Here is a 19726-nt window from a genome sequence, read left to right as displayed (position 1 = left end):
AATTATGACGAGATACATGCCCATTCTCTTCCCGTGCCTCTCTCAGCATTCTTTCTTCTTTCTTTCTTCTTTCCATGTGCTCTTCTTCTCTTCAGTGCTTCTCTGCCAAACTCCCTTTTCTTCTTTCTTCATTTACTCTCCACTCTCAATTTTCCTTCCATCAGATAATCATCTCACAACCTCTTGATCTTTCCTTTGAATACATTTATATCCAGAACTCTTCTGATTGGGTAAAATCTCATCATTTCTTTAGCGCCCTCCTGACTACTCTCCCAGCCATCGTTCTGGTCTGATAATGATAATCATGATGATAACAATAGTAATAATAATGGGAACAGTAACAACAACAAGAGCAACAACAACAACAACAACAACAACAACAACAACAACAACAACAACAACAACAACAACAACAACAACAACAACAACAACAACAACAACAACAACAACAACAAAAGCAACAACAATAACAAAAACAAATTATGATGATATAAATAATAACAGATAAAATCGATAAATACATATGTATAGTTAAATGACAAACAGGTAAATAATAAATAATAATAAATTGACAGATTGTCAAGGAAATAATAATAAATAAACAGTGAAATAATAACAAACAAGTAAATAGATCATATAAAATAAATGGCAGCCATTACAGCATCTTGCTTAGTGTTTATTTAAACGAATCTTAAAGCTTCGAACTGAACTACATTGCACAGCCTCTGCAGGAAGTTTATTCCATTTATTAATTATACGGTTGGTGAAGTTGTTTCTACCCACTTCCAAATTAAATCCATTTCCTAACAGTTTGAGACCATAATATTTTGTTGGATTCTCATTTTGATGTTGTCAATTCCCTTTAGAATCTTAAAGACCTGTATCAGGTTACCTCTGAGTCTACGCTTTTTCTAGGGAAAACAGGTTCATATGTTTTAATCGATTTTCGTATGATTTATTTTTGATATTTGGAATCAGTTTTGTGGCTCGCCGTTGTACTTTTTCCAGTCTGTCAATGTCTTTAATGAGATTCGGTGACCATACGGAAACAGCATATTCCAGATGTGGACGAACTAACGACTTATATAGCTTATTAATGAGAGATGGGTTTTAGAAGTCAAAAGATCGCGCAATCATTCCTAGAATTGTAATATGTACTGTATGTTGTATGTTGCTTCGTCGACTAGGAGATGAAAATAGTTCCAAGGTCACTCACAGAGAACACGTATTGTACAAAAGATAAGACAAAGTCAGTTTGTTCGCTCTCAAAATCGTCTGACCCTAGTGGGGAAAAGAAAATATCCTTATAGACAGAGTACTGCCATAACGATGTATTTGTGGACACCTTATGAATATATGAGACTTCACTGAAAATCTTAAATAAAATGGCACGAAAATGTATTTCACCAAAGACTGTCGCAAGGAGGTGGGAACACAAATAGCTGTCGACCACATGTCCAGCACGTAATCTAAGACCATGGTGAATCAGGAGAAGGAAGAGGTCGGCTATTGTCTGTCAGCTCTTCTTAGAAAAGTGGGGAGTAGGGGATAGATTAGGGGAGCTGATATACAACTACCTTGGAATCAGCCCGGACACAGACTTTTTTGAAGATGAAGAGATAGCTAATCTCGCAAACCACAAATAGTAAGTACATGTCTTTATTTATTTGTTTATTTATTTATTTATTTATTTATTTATTTATTTATTTATTTATTTGTTTATTCATTTATTTATTTATTTTATTTTATTTATGTATTTATTTTTTTATTTATTTATTATAATTATTATTATTATTATTTTTTTTTTTTTGCCTTTCTCAGTGATTATAATATATTTTATTAATTTATATGTTTTCAAATAATTTACTACGGACTTTAAATAGGTTTCTATAATAATATTTTTGAAAAAGATCCCATGTCAACAGCACAGCTATATTAGAAAGACGTCGTATGACATCCATTTTGGTTTGAGTGCTGTTCAAACGCTTGCTGGACTTCGACAAGTGGCCGTCCTTTTGTTTCAGGAAGCCACCTCCAAACGACAAATGCCCCAAGGAGATTGATCGCTGTAGGAATAAGGAAGATAAACCGCAAAGAAATGACATTTATCAGCCATGGGGTAATGAAGAGAAAGGTGCCATATGTGACACAATCCACCGTGACGCAAAGCGAACAGCCGACCGACTGGACGGCCGACGGAATAACTTCCCCGAGCAGGATAGAGGGTACTAAGTTGTTTCCTCCGGATGAAAATATCATAAAACACATTAAGGAGATTATCACGAAGACTTTTGGTATAAAGGAGAAAGTCAAGGAAACGAAAGTTGAGACCAAGGATAAAACACTCAGAATCGAAGAGCCGATGTAGAGGGGTCGTCTCCCGCAGAGGTCAGTGCCAAATGATCCAATGATCACGGCGGCTATTCGAACAACCCCCAAGATTATGGTGCACAGGCGCGGGTCGAGGGTCATTCCCGCCTGAGTGAAGAGCAAGGTGGAATAGGGGGTAATGATGCTATTGCCGTTGGACCCATAACAGGCGTAGATGAACGCCATCAGCATGACAGGCTTGTAGTTGCTTGGGTGTCGCATTTGGTGTATCTGAAATGTAGAAGCCACTGTTATTCATGAAGGACCCTTTGACTCTGGCTTCGGGCTAGTGTCTTAGGAAACAGGACAGGGCAACAATGTAAACGAAATGCAACATCCTCACAAATTTCCGCTGACTTAACCAAGACATTCCATTCAGGACAGATAAAACGAATTAAAAAGAGAGGTGTCGTCATATTCTCAACTATTATTTTAATCTGCATGACCATACGTAAGAGATACTTTATATATGCTACAAGGGGGAAAACCTCGAGGTAAGTCGAGTTTCCTTGAAAAATGGAATCCAGTAGGGCTGTCATTGACTAACAGACAGCTAGGTGGGAGACCACTTGAGTACTTGTCCCAGCGAGCTTGATACTTTGACCGCGATTTGCGCCACATGTCCTCCGTTTGATAATTTCATTCAGGGGAAGGAATTCCTTAAGGTAAAGAGGTTGACTGCAAGTTGGGACATTTGTGTACTATTTTGGGCCTCGCCAGGCAATGTTACTCAGATGAGGGAAAACCTTCTGCAGTTAAGACGCCTGTTAAGTACAAAATAAAATGATGTTAACCTTTTCCACACTAGGTGACATATTTTTTTTAATATGACTGCATGCACATATATTCTACTCCACGGCCCCCCGTTGACAATGAAATGTATATAAATGTCACAGACACCCCAAACAACAACATCCAAGAACCCCCTAAGTAGCATGAAGGAAAATAAAAACAAAACAATAACATATACGTTGATGTTTTTACCTGTTCTCTGACTCCTGGTTTTTTACTTTTTAGAGTGACGCACTGTTTCACCTCCTGAAACTGGACTTCGATGTAGTCAGGAGGGTAAGCCGACTTGAGAGCTGAGATGGCAGCATTCTCTCGCCCTTTCTTGACCAACCAGTACGGGGACTAGGGAGAAAAGGAGTCTGAATATGTTTGACGAATATCACTCTATTTCATCACACAAATGTACACGCACAGCGCATAGAAGAAAAAAAATTGAATTAGAAGGAATTGGATGATTGTTGCTCCAGGAAGAAGAGCAAAAATATGCCAGCTCGGGAAGCTATAATAACAGCGAGAATATTGTTAAGCTGTTCTTTTCTCTGTTCAATGTGCTGCTATTTAGAGCTGATTACTTTCGGCCAATCAATTCGTAGGATGCGAGAACGCCCGGGACGAGAGAGGCTGCTTACCCAAAAGCAGCGACCGTGAGTTACCGTGAGTTACCACACAGGGCAACGAAAACTACGGCCAATCAGCGCGCAGGCCGCATCGAGCCTCGTTCGCTGATATATAAAGGCCGACGGAAGATTGATCGCTTTGGGATCCGACGACAAACTTTTCCATATCTGCAGCAGCCGTCTTTCTCTCACCATCTCCTTGGAACCGCAACCATCATCTTAGAGCCTCTCCAATGCTCCCAGCACCTCGATACGTGGACATCTAGACCAGCAGCAGCCGTCTCTACTCCCGTACCCGGAGCCACCAGTCGCTCTCCTCCGCGGAATCGTCTCGACTCCCAATCCCAGGCAAATCGCCACTGTCAAATCGTGGTCCCGAGGGTAGCGTATTTAAAAAAAGAAAAGAAAAATACATATTGGCCCCTGACCCAACGCCTCCTAAAATGTAAATAAACCATTTATATCCTCCAGTGTTTTCCTGACATATGACTTTCAAGGTGGAGCACCTGACATGTGGTGCACGACGTGAGGGCCACCAATTCTGACAGGTGTTGATATGGGAACCCAATGTGAAAAATGTAAACAGAGAGAGAGAGAGAGAGAATCAGTGGGAGGAAAATGCCGGAGAGTGTGAATTCCTTGAGAGGATGTTCGATATGATGCCACGGAGGATCAAAGACAAAGACTGTTTACAATTTCAAATAATACAAGTGGAGTTGAAAAAAAAAATGGAAAAGAGGCATAAATGAACTGATTGTCATGAAGAAACTATTTGTTTAATATGTTAAACAGGCAACGGGAGACTGAGGGAATCTGAAAGAGCAAAATGTATCTCAGAAAGTTAGCAGGTCAAGTCACTGAAGACACCTGGGTATTGAAGAAATCGAGTTTTGCCCAGGATGCCAATAATAGAACAGTTGGAACGCAACACAATTAAAGATGAAACAAACAGACAGATAAATGTAATGGCAACAGTAAAGTGTTGAGAAAAACGGCTGACTGCATTAAAAGAAATTGTATTGGGTGAAGAATTGTCATAATTTGAGGGTAAGGGAAGGAACATATCACACCAAGAATAGAAAGGGAAAACAATAATTGCAAATTGACGAAAATGTAGCAGTAGCTATAAAAACTGATAAACAAGAAGAGATTAAAAGTGTTTAGGTAAGGTCAGGTTAGGTTTAATACAACAATCCACTTGAAATAATAGAACGTAAAGCTAAACAAAGACAAGTTCAAGCATGGGAGTAATGAAAATAAAAATGGTTGCGAATATTCATGGGAAGATATACTGTGTCATATATCAAAGAATAAGTATATGGCTGACAAGGTATACGGAGGGAAAGAAAGAGAACAATTCAATAAAAGGAAAATACAATACAGCTAAAAGTGGTTATGCAAGAATCTGAGGAGTGAAAGAAATATTCAGAAACATATAATTCATAATAGTAAAGACAAAGCTAAATTCCTCTGTCAATTGTAATTTCAAACACAGGGGAGGGATCGCCTATCTAAAACATAGGCTTGAAGATGTAAAATTGCAAGTAGAAATGATGAATTAAAGATTACACTGATAAACAAGCTATAGATATCTGGTATGGTGTTCACTTTTCTAATGTAGTTTTTTATGCTGATTTCAAATCTGAAAACCGTTTTGCTCTATCACGTCAGGTTTCTAAAGTATTGACAAAAATGAATTTTCTAGAAACACCGTTCATCACATTTTTTTAACCCCCACGGTTTTAGTAATTTTTCATACAACGCCATACAATATTATCGTCGTCTGTAAAAATAGTTGTATTTAATGTAACGTGTCAAAACATTTAAGATATAGCATTACTAATCTTGAATTTTTTCTTTTTCAATTTTCAGGTTAAGGCGAAATTATGGCGTCCAGAGGTATAAATTCATCTGATCTGTTTTGCTATGCGTGCGGCTATCTAACAGACAAATCCCATCGGAAGACTTTCACACCATTTCTGAAGAAAGCATATGAAATATACTATGATTCAAAGGTGGATACTGGTAAATCCTGGGCACCACAGTTCATCTGTTTGACATGTGCTTGCAACTTGCGCGGTTGGATAAGGAAGGCGAAGAACAATAACCATATAGCATTCGAAGTTCCTATGATACGGCGTGAGTCAAGTAACCACACCAGAGACTGTTAACTTTGTTTGGCAAATGTTACCGGCTTTTCTTGCAAAACTCGTGCATTTGTAAAGTATCCAGACGTTTTCTCAGTTTCTAAACCAATTCCGCATGATCCCGTAAGTTGTCCAATACCAATAGCACCTACAGAATATACAGTTAGAAGAAAGTTCTCCTGCATCTTCCAGGAACGTATCCGACCCTGACTACCAATCCGGAGACGGTATTCATTTAATTACCAATGATGATTTTTCTGACCTCGTGCGGGACCTGACCCTAACAAAAGGTCAAGCTGAATTGCTCAGTTCACGCCTTGACGAATTTAATTTGCTTGCACCGAGTACAACTACTTCACATGATCACCACAGACACAAGGAACTTGTGAAATTCTTTGCAATGAGTGACACTATTTGCTACTGTTCGGACGTTGAAGGTCTCATGTCAAGCCTCGTGGTGGAACACAACATTGAAGAATGACGATTGTTCATCGACTCATCTAAAACAAGTTTGAAAGCAGTATCATTACATAATGGAAACAAATATGCATCAGTCCCTGTTGGATATTCTATCAACCTTAAAGAAACATATGAAACTATGTCGCTACTTCTTGAAAAAATACGCTATCACGAGTATAAATGGTGTATCTACGGTGATTTAAAAGTCATCACCATTCTCATGGGAATGCAGACAGGGTACACAAAGTACTGCTGTTTTATCTGCAAGTGGGACAGTAGAGATAGAAAGCAACACTACATAAAAAAGAGTTGGCCAATTAGAAACATAATGCAGCCAGGAAATAAAAATGTACTTCGTGTGCCGTTGATTGACCGTGATAAGGTTCTCATGCCACCGCTTCACATCAAGCTGGGGCTCATGAAGAATTTCGTGAAGGCACTAGACAACGACTCAGATGCTTTTCGGTATCTTTGCAACAAGTTTCCAGAGTTGAGTTATGCGAAAGTGAAGGAAGGTGTGTTCATAGGTCCACAAATAAGGAAGGTAATTGCTGACACACACTTCCAAAACTTACTGAATGATACTGAAAGAAATGCATGGGTAGCATTCAAATCAGTTGTAGCCAATTTCCCTGGAAATTGTAAATCTGCAGGCCATGTTAATGTTGTGAAGAAATGCATCTGCTCGACTCCCATCTTGACTTCTTCCCCGAACACCTAGGTTCAGTTAGTGACGAACACGGTGAACGTTTTCTCCAGGACATCTCGGTGATGGGGTCACGATATCAAGGTCGATGGAGTGTAGCAATGTTGGCCGACTACTGCTGGTCACTTCAGCGTGACATACCAAATGCTCAGCACAAACGCAAGTCTACGACCAAGAAATTCAAACCAAACTGTTTGTATTTCAGTGTGTATCGATTGCATGTGTATATTATATGTTGAACTAGATACCATGTTCATTATTACTCATGTAAAAATAAATTGGTCTAGTGAAATATAAATGGTTGAAAGCGTATATCAAATAAACGGTGGGTGACAGAGACAAATGGTTTTCATATCCTGAATCAGCATGTTTCACATGTCATAGAACAAGTGTTGGATACCAAGATATCCGCAACTTTTTAAAATTTGTATATCAGTGTTACAATTGGGATTGATTATGGATTGTGTCTTTGAAGAAAGGAAAAGAATTACTTAGAATGAAACGTAAAGACACAAATTGGGAGCACATATTGTATACAAACTACTGGATACCATAGATAAAAATAAAAAAAAAAGAGCAGGGCTTGGAGTTATCGTTAACTGAATATCTAAGGAATATATAAGTAAAAGGATTGTAAGCGATCAGGAGATGTGTTTACTGGAAATAAGGAAAGTGCTTTAGAATGGAAAAGGAGCGATGTGGTACCAACTTAGAAGGAAGGAAACAAGGAGGAATCTCTGAATTATAAAAAATAACTCCCCTGACTAAAATGGTAGTTCATATGTGCGAGGAAATTGTGAAAGATAGGTGGATGGAATATCTAAGAGCCAATTCATATTCAGTTTGACTAATCGATATATTATAAGAAAGAGACGATCGGGCAAAGTGTGTATAATAGGAGAAAGCTATTGGGAAAGTAAAAGAAAGAATTAATAATTAGATATGAATAATAATCATAATAGAAATAATGATAAACTAATCACACACATGCACACACGAACGCATACACGCACGACTGTCTGTGAATTCATATAGTATATGCTCAAGGACAAACGTATTTATTCTCACATAAAACTAATATACGTACCTCAGGTACGAATAAGATGGAAAGCAAAAGGAGAAAAAATGGCGCAGCGCAGAGAGTCGTCGTGAGGTGCCAGGGCAGGAAAATGTTGGCCACGTTGATCTCCAAAGAGGCCAGGTTCGAGAAGAACCTCGGAAGACTTGCAGCGACCCCTCGGATCTTGGGAGACACCAGCTCGCTCACCAGAGGTTGCGACACCGTCACAATGAAGGCATAGGCAGCGCCGGAAATGGCTCGTCCTATGAAGAGCGCTGTTATAGACGGGGTGAGGCCCATCATCAACCAGGAGACAATAGCCAACACGAGACCTAGCATCGTGGATCCCTTGAGTCCAACTAAATTGATGAAGATCCCAGAGAGTAAGATGAAAGGGATGCTCGAAAGGGTGGGTAGGGAGGCTGTAAAAGAATATCTTCGCTTAGCTTATCGTTTAACTTTGAAATATATAGATAAATTAATCATTCTAGCATATTTGTCTTCACTTATACCAATAGATAAGATTGTAGAAGTACGAAGGGATTTATCTAATCTTTATCCCAGTTTAGGTCTAGAGCTAATACATAGAAATTGTTCCTTGCCTCCCAAGCCAGCATGACTTTTCAGACATTCATATATTTTCACTGGATCTGACTCATCACATTAAAGGGTGACTTACATGTACTTGTAAGTAACATGTTAGGGGTACCAGTTTGTGAAGTCTCCAAATCTCCATCACTTCCACAGACTAGGAAATACAACAGAAAACTCATATCCAACCTGCCAGGGCCCTTCAGAGAGAATTTCCTATTTGCAGATTGTTCAGCACCGTCAGTACGTACACACGACCACAACATAAATGGGATGAATGACCTCTGACCACAGCCCGAGAAGATGGTTAGGTTCCTCTGTAATTCCAGTGCCATAATTCACTGACACTGAGCTAACCCCCAATGACAAGCTTCCCTATAAAGTATCCAAACTCCGACTTGGTGTTCTCTCTTAATTCTCCAGTCATACAACAATAATGAAGCAAGCTAAGTGAAATCAAAGTTAAAGATATCTTTGAGGGTTAAATCTAGTCAACACACGTCACATCAGAATTATTAGTAAAATCTTCTTTTGTATGCACAGGAGTATTTTTCTCCAAGGTTATGGTAAGCTTTATGATGGACAATACATGCCTCTCACACATACTCTTTTTTTTTCATCCACTAAGATAGATTCACTGACACCAGATGATTCTGAACACCATTTGTTGTAAACACAAATTTAAGTAATATCTATAACTTCTTCACCTAGATGCTCGTTGCATTTGAAAGGGATATGTCATATTTCTTTCCAAATACCGTGACATCTGTGGAATATTCAGTTCATATCGTTTCATCACAGATGGGCGTGTCTATTCTTGTTCTAACACCTCACTTGGGTGAGTCTTATCTCTATAACGTGAGGCTGCTGATTCTTCCTCAAAGACTTAGCAGGCTTCACCCAAGTACATAAGAATGAAGGAGACTGCATGAGACCATAAGGCCTAAACAAGGCAGCTCCATATCCATCACCACCTGTCATTCCCATCCATAAAGTTGTCTAACCGTTTCTTAAAACAACTGATAGTTTCAGCGCTCACTACATGGTTACTAAGTCTATTCCATTTGTTGACCACCCTATTGGTAAACAAATTCTTGCCTATTTCCTTTTTAAATCTAAATTCGTCCAGTTTAAAACCATTACTGCGAGTCCTGTCCTGTTGTTTTATTACGATGACCTTGTTTGCATCACTCTCGTTGAAGCCTTTGATCTAATTGAACATCTATTAGATCACCCCGCACTCTGCGTCTTTCCAAAGAGTGTAAGTTAAGGTGCCTAAACCTCTCCTCGTAAGGCAAATTTCTAAGTTCATGTATCATTTTGGTCATTCCTCTCTCTACTGATTCTAGTGAATTGATATCCATTCTATAGGACGGAGACCAAAACTGTACCGCATAGTCAAGGATGGGTCTAACTGTCGCTAGATAGAGTTTGATAATTACCTCTGCACTTCTATTCGTCACCGTCCTAGCAAGGAAACCTAATGATTTGTTAGCTTTATTTCTGGCGCTAATGCAATGTTTCCTGGTTTTAAGGTCCGGACTCACTTGAACTCCCAAGTCTCTCTCGCACTCAGTTTTCTCTAAAAATGTGTTATTTAAGCTGTATATGTCTTCGGGGTTGTGTAGCCCTACGTTGAACACGCTACATCTAAAAATATCAAAGGTCATTTGCCATTTCACCGACCATGTGAACAATTTGTTAAGATCATCCTGCAGAAACTCTGCGTCGTCTCCTGACCTAATTAGGCGTCCTATTTTAGTGTCATCCGCGAATTTACTGACATTACTATCTATCCCATTGTCTAAGCCGCTTATGTACACAATGAACAACAAGGAACCCAAAACCGAGCCCTGTGGAACCCCACTAGTAACATTGCCCTACCTGGATTTTGCTCCATTTATGACGACCCGCTGTTTTCTGTTACTGATCCAAGCTCCAATCCATTCTAACACTTATAAAGGATTACAAAGGTGGAGCATGCCGACAGGAGACCTTTTGGTTCATATCTAGTTCGGATGCGAAAAAAAACAACAACTAAAATCATAAATAAAAACTATAATAATGTAATTAACATATAAAATACATAAATAAATGCATAGGTATAGTTAAAGAATGAACAAACAGATAAATAGTAAGTAATAATAAATTGATATATAATCAATAATAAATGAAAATAAAAAAGACAAATGATAAAACAAAAACAAAAAATATTAAATAAATTATAATCATTACAGCATCTTGCTTAGGTGTTTATCTAAATGATTCTTAAAGCTTCGAACTAAACTACATTGCACTACCTGTGCAGGAAGTTTATTCCATTCATTAACTATACGGTTGGCAAAGTTGTTTCTACCTACTTCCAAATTGAATCTATTTCCGGACAGTTTGAGACCATTGTTTCTTGTCTGATTCTCATTAAATGTAAAAATTTTGTCACATTTGATGTTGTCAATTCCCTTTACAATTTTAAAGACCTGTATCAAATCACCCCTGAGTCTACGCTTTTTTCCTCCTATGCCATGGGTTTTGATTTCATTTAGTAGTCTCTGGTGTGGCACCTTATCAAACGCTTTGCTAAATCAAGGTAAATAACATCGTAATTATCATTGTTATCTTACGCCTTATATATTTTAGTGTAAAAGGATAGAAGATTAGTTCCACATGACTTACCTTTGGAAAAACCATGCTGTGTATCACGACTTAAATTATGTCTTTACTAATTTTGATATTAGATAGTCTACTTTCTTCATCCCCACTGATAATCGGATCGCAGTCAGGTACCTTATCTAATATCTCATTAGTAAACACCGAGGGAAAACATTTGTTAAACTCTTCACTTATTCTTCCTCCAATTTTATCACGGCATTTTCATCGTTTTTAATTAGACCTATTCTTTCTTTATTTCTTGTTCTATAGAGATGAAAGAAACCCTTAGGGTTGTATCATGCTTGACTGGCAACCTTAATTTCATAGTTCCGTTTCGCTGCACGTGTATTCCTTTTAACCAGCTTTGCCATTTCGTTATGTCTTGATGTAAGGAGTGCTTCCCCGTTATTTATTTTTCATAAAGTCCTCTTTTCATTCCGATCTCATGTTTCAGTCTATCCGTCATCCATTTGGGAGTATTACTATTCTTCCGTATTGACTTCAGGGAGATAAATGTATTTTGTGCAAAAAAAAAAAATATATATATATATAAATAAATAAAAATCCATTCCTCATAGCATCGCTTATTTCTCTTCATCCAATGCCCAATATGTCACTCCAAACACAGATGAATCTACCTCTTTTGTATCAATTTGAGAACTGGTAATTGTCAAATGCTTCTTTGACCACCTGTTGCAGAGAGACCCCAATATTTTTTATTTCTCATATCTAATAACATTGTGCAACTTGTAAGAAATGTTGGGAAAAGGCTTTGGCCCACAGTGGACTCATAATTGATGTTGACTGACTGAATGAATAAAAAAAAAAAAAATGCAGGTGATCGCAAGAATTTGGTAACATGTATTTTAAGGAGATCGATGCCGTTGCTTATCTATTGCCAATAAAGTACTCCGTGAATATATTCTATGAGCTTAGTACTAGCAGTATGACAGATTAAGTAATTTAATTCCTCCATCTCTTTGCATCCTCATTATCTCCTCTCTCTCTCATTATACATATACATACATATATATATATATATATATATACATATATATATGCATATACATATATATATATACATATATATACATATATATATGTATGTATATATATATACACATATATATGTATATATATATATATGTATACATATATATACATATATATATGTATATATACAAGCCCACCGGCTACGCCGGGGGGCTTGGCCTGCGGCGCTGCTCGCTCCGCTCGCCGGGCGCTACGCGCCCTTACGCAACACGCACTGGTTACCCTGTCAAGCGTGTCTTACATCATATGATGTGTCATAGTAAACATATGACACTGGATCAATAAAAGATCGTGATATTGCTACAGCATTTTATTTACACACATTATTTACAGCGGAAACGTCAGTTACTTCTTGTTCATCTGAACTCGAGCTGTCTTCTTCATCTTCTTTGTCCTCGGCTTCATCTTCATATATCCTCCTTTTCTGAGCCAGCGAAGATCCTTCTTCTTTGAGGCTCAAAATCAGTTCTTCCAGCTCCCTTTTCGTGACAGGGACCCTTTCAGTTTCCTCACCCCCGTATTCTTCATCTTCACTGTAAACATGATTATTGTAACTGTAATCTGGCAGGAGCATATCGATGGCCTTTTCCTCCGAGATATTGTAAACTTCCTTTGGTATTAAAACCACACCTATTTCTGGGACCTCTTCAGGAATGGGAGTGTTAACTTCTTCGTCTTCTTCCCTACCTCTCGGCACCGAAGGCAGTTCTTGACTGTTTACCTCGTTGTCTGAGAGCAATTCTTCATATACACAGTTAACGGCCGATCTCAACCTATAACTTTCGTTTACTTTATGCCAGCCAGTATAGATGAAAAGAGAATCCCAAGACGTAACCCGCTAACAGGCTACGTACAACTGACCATGAGCGAAACATTGAACAGTATCTAGAAGTACTCCACAGCAGTTAAACGTCTGTCCCTGAGATTTGTTTATTGTCATCGCGTAACTAAGCTTAACCGGGAACTGTTTGCGCTTAAAGTTAACTGGGGTGTCGCTAGCTTCTAGTGTTATCCTGGGAATCATAACCTGTTCTCCCCGGTGACTACCACCTAAGGTCTTACCAATTATAATGTTCGTTTTCAAGTTAGTTACCAAGACTCTTGATCCGTTACACAGTTTAGGCGGTGAAATGTTCCTGACAACCATCACAACACTTCCAATCTTCACTTTAAGTTGATGTGGTGGAAGAGAAGGGCTTGTCAAAGCGTTAAACACACAAGTCTGGACATCAGTTCCTTCCTCGACCGGGGTGTCTACACTAAAGTATGTCTTCTCCTCTCCCTTAGTTTTCTTTTGTATCATAGAGTTAACACTGTCGACATCATCATTTGTGGGTGATATGATTGCTCGTTGTTCAAAATAGGAAATGTTTAAGAAGTTTTCCTCCAAATCACCATAAACCTTTTCCACTAACTCTTCACGTGTTTTGACTTGAATACCGAACCCCTCCTCAAGTTCCAAAGGTCCGTGTTTCTGGGATCCGAGTTCCAGCAACTTGCGCGCAAACGTAATGTTTTTTTCATCACCTTTCCTTAGACGCACATTTTCAGTCAATTCCAACTTTGTTATGTCCCGCCACATATAACTGGACTTTATACAATGTTCTAATTCATCATATTTACCTCCACCTCGAATGACAGGTAATATTTGCCTGAAATCTCCAGCGCAGACGAACACTTTTCCCCCCATAAACCGTTCATTACCCAAGATGTCTCTCAACGTTATATCAAGAGCTGTTAACGTATTCTTGTTCGCCATCACGATCTCATCCCACACAATTAACGATGTCATCTCCAACAACTTTGCAAGTTCAGAATTCTTCTTAACAGAACACCCTCTTATTTCATTATACTCCATCAATGGTATCTTAAACATGTTATGGGCGGTTCGACCCCCGTTAAGAACAGTAGCTGCTATACCTGAAGACGCTACAGCTAACGCTATCTTCCCCTCGGACCGCACAGTATCAAGTAACATATTCAAGATGAAGGACTTTCCTGTGCCTCCGGCAGCGTTTACAAAGATTCCATTATTCTCATACTTCTGTTGGTTATTCACCCTATACATGACCACATCATATACCTGTATCTGTTTATCATTTAAGAGGTCTTGTTTTGATTGAACCTGTTTTTTCAACTTTTCCTTGTTGTAAGACTTCTCTCTTCGAATAACGTTTGAAGTCTTCTCTCCACCTCTAGAAGCAGGTAAGCCGTAAGTGGTGATAAGGCCTCCTCCACAGTTCCAAACATGTTTTTGGATATCGTCTAACGCGTCCAAGTAGATTTCCTCGTTATACTCTGTTAGGTTGTTCTGGTGAAGGAAATCGCTTGCAAATAGATCCTTGGTCTCCTCCCAGATACCGGATTGGTCATCAAGGTCTGAAAACACCAACATGCTGGCGTACGTTTCTCTGAGACGGTACCTGTCGTTGGTGTGATTGATTATCACTAAGATAGTAGTATTACATTTCTCCTCATCACTCAAGAGACCCAAGGCCTTGACAGCCTCTCGGTAAGAGGGATATGTCACACCCTCGACTGTTCTGAGATCCTCAAAGGAAGTAGGGCCCGCCTTATGTGTCAACAACAACCTAAGGTAAAACAACTCAACAGTTTTAGTGGAAACAGCACGAATACGTCCAAAAGAAAAGGTGTTACCTTTTCTTTCTCTCCAAACCGAATGGGCCTTGTCAAAACAGAAATGTTGAGGCATCTGATGATAATACAACATGGAGACGAACTTCTCATCAGATTTCGCACACAACTTGAAGAAAGCGGTTAATTGGGTATCTTGTTTTGCTTTCGCTGTTACGGTCCCTTTAGATGAGTTTTCGTCATAAAACACCTCGTTTTCGCCCTCAAGGTGTAAGTCGAGAGAGGATACCGGGGGATAACTTTTGTATATGTCAAACCCGAATATCTTCCATGTTGCTTCATTCGCATTTATATATCTCGCCTCTTGGAAGTTCTTAATTTCATTCACGGTCCCATCTTTTGTAGTTTTACTGAACAGGACCCTATCACACCCCTTGTTTACATACTTCGTGACATAAGCTATAGCTTTAATCGAATTTGAACATTCAACGTTGATGTGGGCGTCATACTTCACACACAGATAGGGGCTGTAAGAAACAACCCAAGAGTTGTCAATAACCTTCTTCACTCCTTTTACCTTGGTATCAAAAGATTCCCCGCCTTCTCCGATGGAACTTGGTTTGTACTCAGGGTTCCCATTGTTAGCTAACAATAAGTCGTTTCTACAGGTATTATGAAAGACCTTTCCACATGTCGAAGCGTTTGGCTTAGATTTCTGGCAACACAGGATAGTCTCTTCGTACCCCTTACACGGTCCATGGATCATACACCTTGTAACGACATCATACAACCTGGGTTCAGCTTCTTTGTTGGGGATTTCAGCGGATATTATACGTGAAACCCTTTCAGCTGTCACACGCTCATTCATCCATAAGAGGATGTGAACATGAGGAAGTCCACGTTTTTGCCATTCCACACCATAAAGATGCGCCTTCACCCTTCCGAAGATTTGTTTAGATACCAAATCATGCATCAAACTATCAACCTTCAACTTGAATACTCTACTAATTAAATCTGGGCGGTCCCCGATCGACCGTATTCCAGCAGAGCCTGTATCATCCATAGCAACTTGCAGCTCCCGCCAATGCGGGTTCATAGTGAAGGTTATGAAATAGTCAGGAGATCCATATGTAAGCGCATCCATATGCGTCATAAGCGCATCCATATGTAAGCGCATCTTGTTGGCGCTCTTTCATATATCTGGGACTTCCAATGAAAGTACTGGGCAACACAACCCTTTGACCTGTATCAGCGACTTTATCGCTTCCAAGACATAATATGTCTGCTCTTTCTTTTCGGATCCGTTTCTGGTTCATTTCGAGGTATGACAACCTATTACTTTCTACTTTCACGTAGTTATCCACAACAAACTGTTGAAACAGTCTCCTACACTTGGTTATGTGGTTGAAAACGCCTTCCCGCTCCATATAAAGAAAGGAGTAGAACATACACGGGGATAAACGCTTGTAAGTAGACGAAGTTGATGGCCCCGTAGAGGCGTCACACTCATCTTCTTCAGGCGGTTCAAGACCTCTAACATGGACTTTGGATAACCTTTCCATGGAATGACAATATCTGATGTCACCATTTGGGATCAACAAAGGATACTGGAAAGCATCGTAATGGAACTTCAAATGGCTCAAACTTGTAGTCTTGAAGTTCGAACCGGGCAAAGGGGAAGTAACTGTTATCTCCAATGGATCTCTATTGGGTTCAAAGCTAACAATCCCACCAACCTGTGATGAAGCAGACGGAAGGTGATACAGACCCTTATGTTCCTTGGTTTTGATCCCGTCTGCCGCTCTCAGCGTGATAGACACAGCAGGCATACTTTCCGTCTTATTAACGTGTTCACTAACTAATGTTTTACACGTTTCAAATTCCTTCAAAATCGGGTTTAGACATTCATTATACTGAACCAAGTAATCATAGAACATGGAAATGATATCCTCGTTTGAACTCACTTCCTTCCTCTCTCTCTTTCGGCGCTTAAGAGTTTTTTCGTTTTTCGCCTTTCGATCCATGTTTTGTACACGTAACTTAATCTGGTCTTCCTTATCATGATAGAAGTATAAGTCCAGGAATGAAGAAATAGGTTTCCAAAAAGGGTTCTTTTTACCTGCGATCGCTTCGGGGTTGAGATGTCCAATGGTGTGGTATGTTTTCCCTTGAATCTTGTAACACAATGTTAGTTCGCTCGGGTCATGGAGTTTGCTTGAAGTGGTAAATGATGTGAAACAGAACAACGCGTTGAACCCACAGATCTTGTCCAGGAACCGTTTAGATAACGGAGAATTTCCTTCGTACATACTTTTAATACCGTTTTTAAGCTCTGAAAACTGGATTTGAGGCGTTTGTCCTTGCTTACAACAAATAGTCTTACGTTCTCCTGCCCATAAAAGCGATTTACAAAGCTTACATTTGAAGTCCCCTATTGTACCAATATTATGGAGCGGTATCTTTGCTTGGTCTCGTAAATAACCTTCAAGCGTATCAGATATTACTGCTATTGAATCCACATAATCCGCCCTAAAATTCTTATCTTTGCGTTCCTTTCTGACCATATTTAAGTGATTAATCGTCGATTCAGACAAATCTTTATCCCCGATGAGCCCAGCTCGTAACAATTTCAACTGTTCTTTTACTGCTTTTAACTCGAAACGCCTCTGTTTCTTATTCTTCAACAAAACCTGTCGATGCATCTTTTCCGCCTCACGTTCTTCCCTTTTCTTGATTCTGGCATCCCTTTCCGCCTCTTTAGCTGCTTCTCGTTCTTTCTTTAACCTCTTTTTTTCTTGCAAACGTTTCAAACATTGTTGTTCCAATTCAAGCCGCCTCTCTCGAACAATCCGTATATTCTCCGCCACCGAGTCGACGAACTGATCCGGTACACCCTCCTCGTCTGGTCCACTTCCTTGGTCTTGTCCACTTCCGCTTCCCGTCGAAGTGACTGAACTCACAGTAGCACTCCCAGCTTCAACGACCTCACCAGAGACCTGGTTAAGTTCCGTGTTTTTCCTCTTACAACAGTACTTCTTGAGCTTATCAATCTTTCTCTGGGCTTTAAATCTTCTCTCGAGGTAGTACTTCTGATACTCAACGTGATCAGCTTTTGCTCCCGCTTTTATAAAATTCTTAAACCCAGTAAAGTAATGTTTCTCAAACCCTTGCAGAGCTTTCTCCGAAACATCCCCATTGTAAACTCCAAGATGTTCAAAGTCTGAATCCTTGTACTCGAACTGTCGATTCTTCTTTAATGTGTCGTTAAACGACAACACTTTGCGATGAAACAACTTTATAGACTCTCTGACAGAAAATCCTTTGGAAGACTTATAGAGATCAGGAAACTTGACTGCATGTTCACGTTTCAAAACAGCCAAATCATTTACACCGAGAGACTTTTTATTAATCTTCTTCACTCCAGTAACCCACTTCCACAAATGCCGATTTCTTCGTACTTTCTCCGCTGGTGCCTCACCCATGTTGTGTATAGTAACCGTATAAATCGTTTTCTTCCAGACCGTCCTCGCGCCAGATCACTGTTAAAACACTCACCCCGGTCCATGACCCCCTGTTACCTTTTGTTCGGGTCACGCACTTTCGTTCAGAAATCTTAGTTTTGACCATTTCCATTTTTATTTAATTAATAGATTCTCTTGGCAATATTTCGTAAAGATTCTCATATCAATATTTTGTAAAGATTTTCTTTGTAATATTTCGTAAAGATTCTCTTGTTAACATTTGGTAAAGATTCTCTTGGCAATATTTCGTAAATATTTTCTCATTAATATTTCGTAAAGATTCTTTTGTCAGAATTCCGTAATTCCGTTTTTATGTATATAGATTCTCTTGGCAATATTTCGTAAAGATTCTCTTAGCAATATTTCGTAAAGATTCTCTTGGTAATATTTCGTAAAGATTCTCTAGTTAACATTTGGGAAAGATTCTCTTGGCAATATTTCGTAAATATTTTCTCATTAATATTTCGTAAAGATTCTTTTGTCAGAATTCCGTAATTCCGTTTTATGACTCATTTCCGGAGTAGGAGGTTCGAAGGTTTAGAGAGAAATATTTTTTTATGTATAAACCCATGTTGTTGTGTATAGTAACAGGTGTGCTTGGCCTACGGCGTAGCTCGCTTCGCTCGCGAAAGAGTCTTCAAAATCTCCTAAAGGAGTCGTCAAAGTCTCCCGACGTTTTCGTCAAATTCTCTTGCTCTCTCTCTCTCTCTCTGTCTCTCTCTCTCTCTCTTTCTCTCTCTCTCTCCTTCTCTTTTTCGTTAGGTCAATCATAAAGGCAACAAAATTTCGGAAGGTGGTCATAAAAACGCCAGGAAATTTTCAAAACTGATAAACTTTATTTTTTTATGTATATAGATTCTCTTGGCCTACGGCGTAGCTCGCTTCGCTTCACTTGGCAATATTTCGTAAAGATTCTCTTAGCAATATTTCGTAAAGATTCTCTTGGTAATATTTTATCAAAATTCTCTTGTTAACATTTGGTAAAGATTTTCTTGGCAATATTTCGTAAATATTTTCTCATTAATATTTCATAAAGATTCTTTTGTCAGAATTCCGTAAAGATTCTCTTTTTCTTGTTAGCACCACTTTCTTTTTCCATGGTAATATTATTAACGTATTAGAGAAATATTTTTTTATGTTAGTGGAGTGGAGATTCTCTTGGCAAT

The 19726-nt window shown here is 39.0% G+C and overlaps 2 protein-coding genes across 2 annotated transcripts; both read right to left on the bottom strand.

The window, feature by feature from the left end:
* Window positions 1-892: 892 nt before the first annotated feature.
* On the bottom strand, window positions 893-8532 carry LOC143030557 (solute carrier family 2, facilitated glucose transporter member 6-like). The gene is made up of 3 exons (XM_076193707.1): window positions 8179-8532; window positions 3355-3504; window positions 893-2601 (listed from the first exon to the last, which is right to left on the bottom strand). Exons 1-3 carry the CDS (start codon window positions 8488-8490, stop codon window positions 1936-1938), a joined length of 1128 nt encoding a protein of 375 aa, XP_076049822.1. The 5' UTR covers window positions 8491-8532; the 3' UTR covers window positions 893-1935.
* A 3443-nt stretch (window positions 8533-11975) lies between these two features.
* Window positions 11976-16135, bottom strand: LOC143030205 (uncharacterized). The gene is made up of 4 exons (XM_076193365.1): window positions 13306-16135; window positions 12776-13173; window positions 12660-12667; window positions 11976-12081 (listed from the first exon to the last, which is right to left on the bottom strand). The coding sequence occupies exons 1-4, from the start codon at window positions 16133-16135 to the stop codon at window positions 11976-11978; spliced, it is 3342 nt and encodes a 1113-aa protein (XP_076049480.1).
* Between the last annotated feature and the right edge of the window lie 3591 nt (window positions 16136-19726).

The sequence above is a fragment of the Oratosquilla oratoria genome, chromosome 12 (genome assembly GCF_046742065.1).
Source record: "Oratosquilla oratoria isolate Oo_2021 chromosome 12, ASM4674206v1, whole genome shotgun sequence".
NCBI lineage: Eukaryota > Metazoa > Arthropoda > Malacostraca > Stomatopoda > Squillidae > Oratosquilla > Oratosquilla oratoria.
This window is presented reverse-complemented; position numbering and strand designations above follow the sequence as displayed.

Bases quoted from the DNA above. Each gene is read 5' to 3' on its own strand.
- LOC143030557 (XM_076193707.1), bottom strand. From the start codon at position 8,490: ATGCTAGGTCTCGTGTTGGCTATTGTCTCCTGGTTGATGATGGGCCTC. The intron at 3,505-8,178 runs GTACGTATATTA...TTTTCTCCCTAG, and splicing joins CCATCTTATTCGTACCTGAG to TCCCCGTACTGGTTGGTCAA. The intron at 2,602-3,354 runs GTAAAAACATCA...TCTACATTTCAG, and splicing joins AACCAGGAGTCAGAGAACAG to ATACACCAAATGCGACACCC.
- LOC143030205 (XM_076193365.1), bottom strand. From the start codon at position 16,135: ATGAACCCGCATTGGCGGGAGCTGCAAGTTGCTATGGATGATACAGGC. The intron at 13,174-13,305 runs GTCAGTTGTACG...AATTGCTCTCAG, and splicing joins TGTTCAATGTTTCGCTCATG to ACAACGAGGTAAACAGTCAA.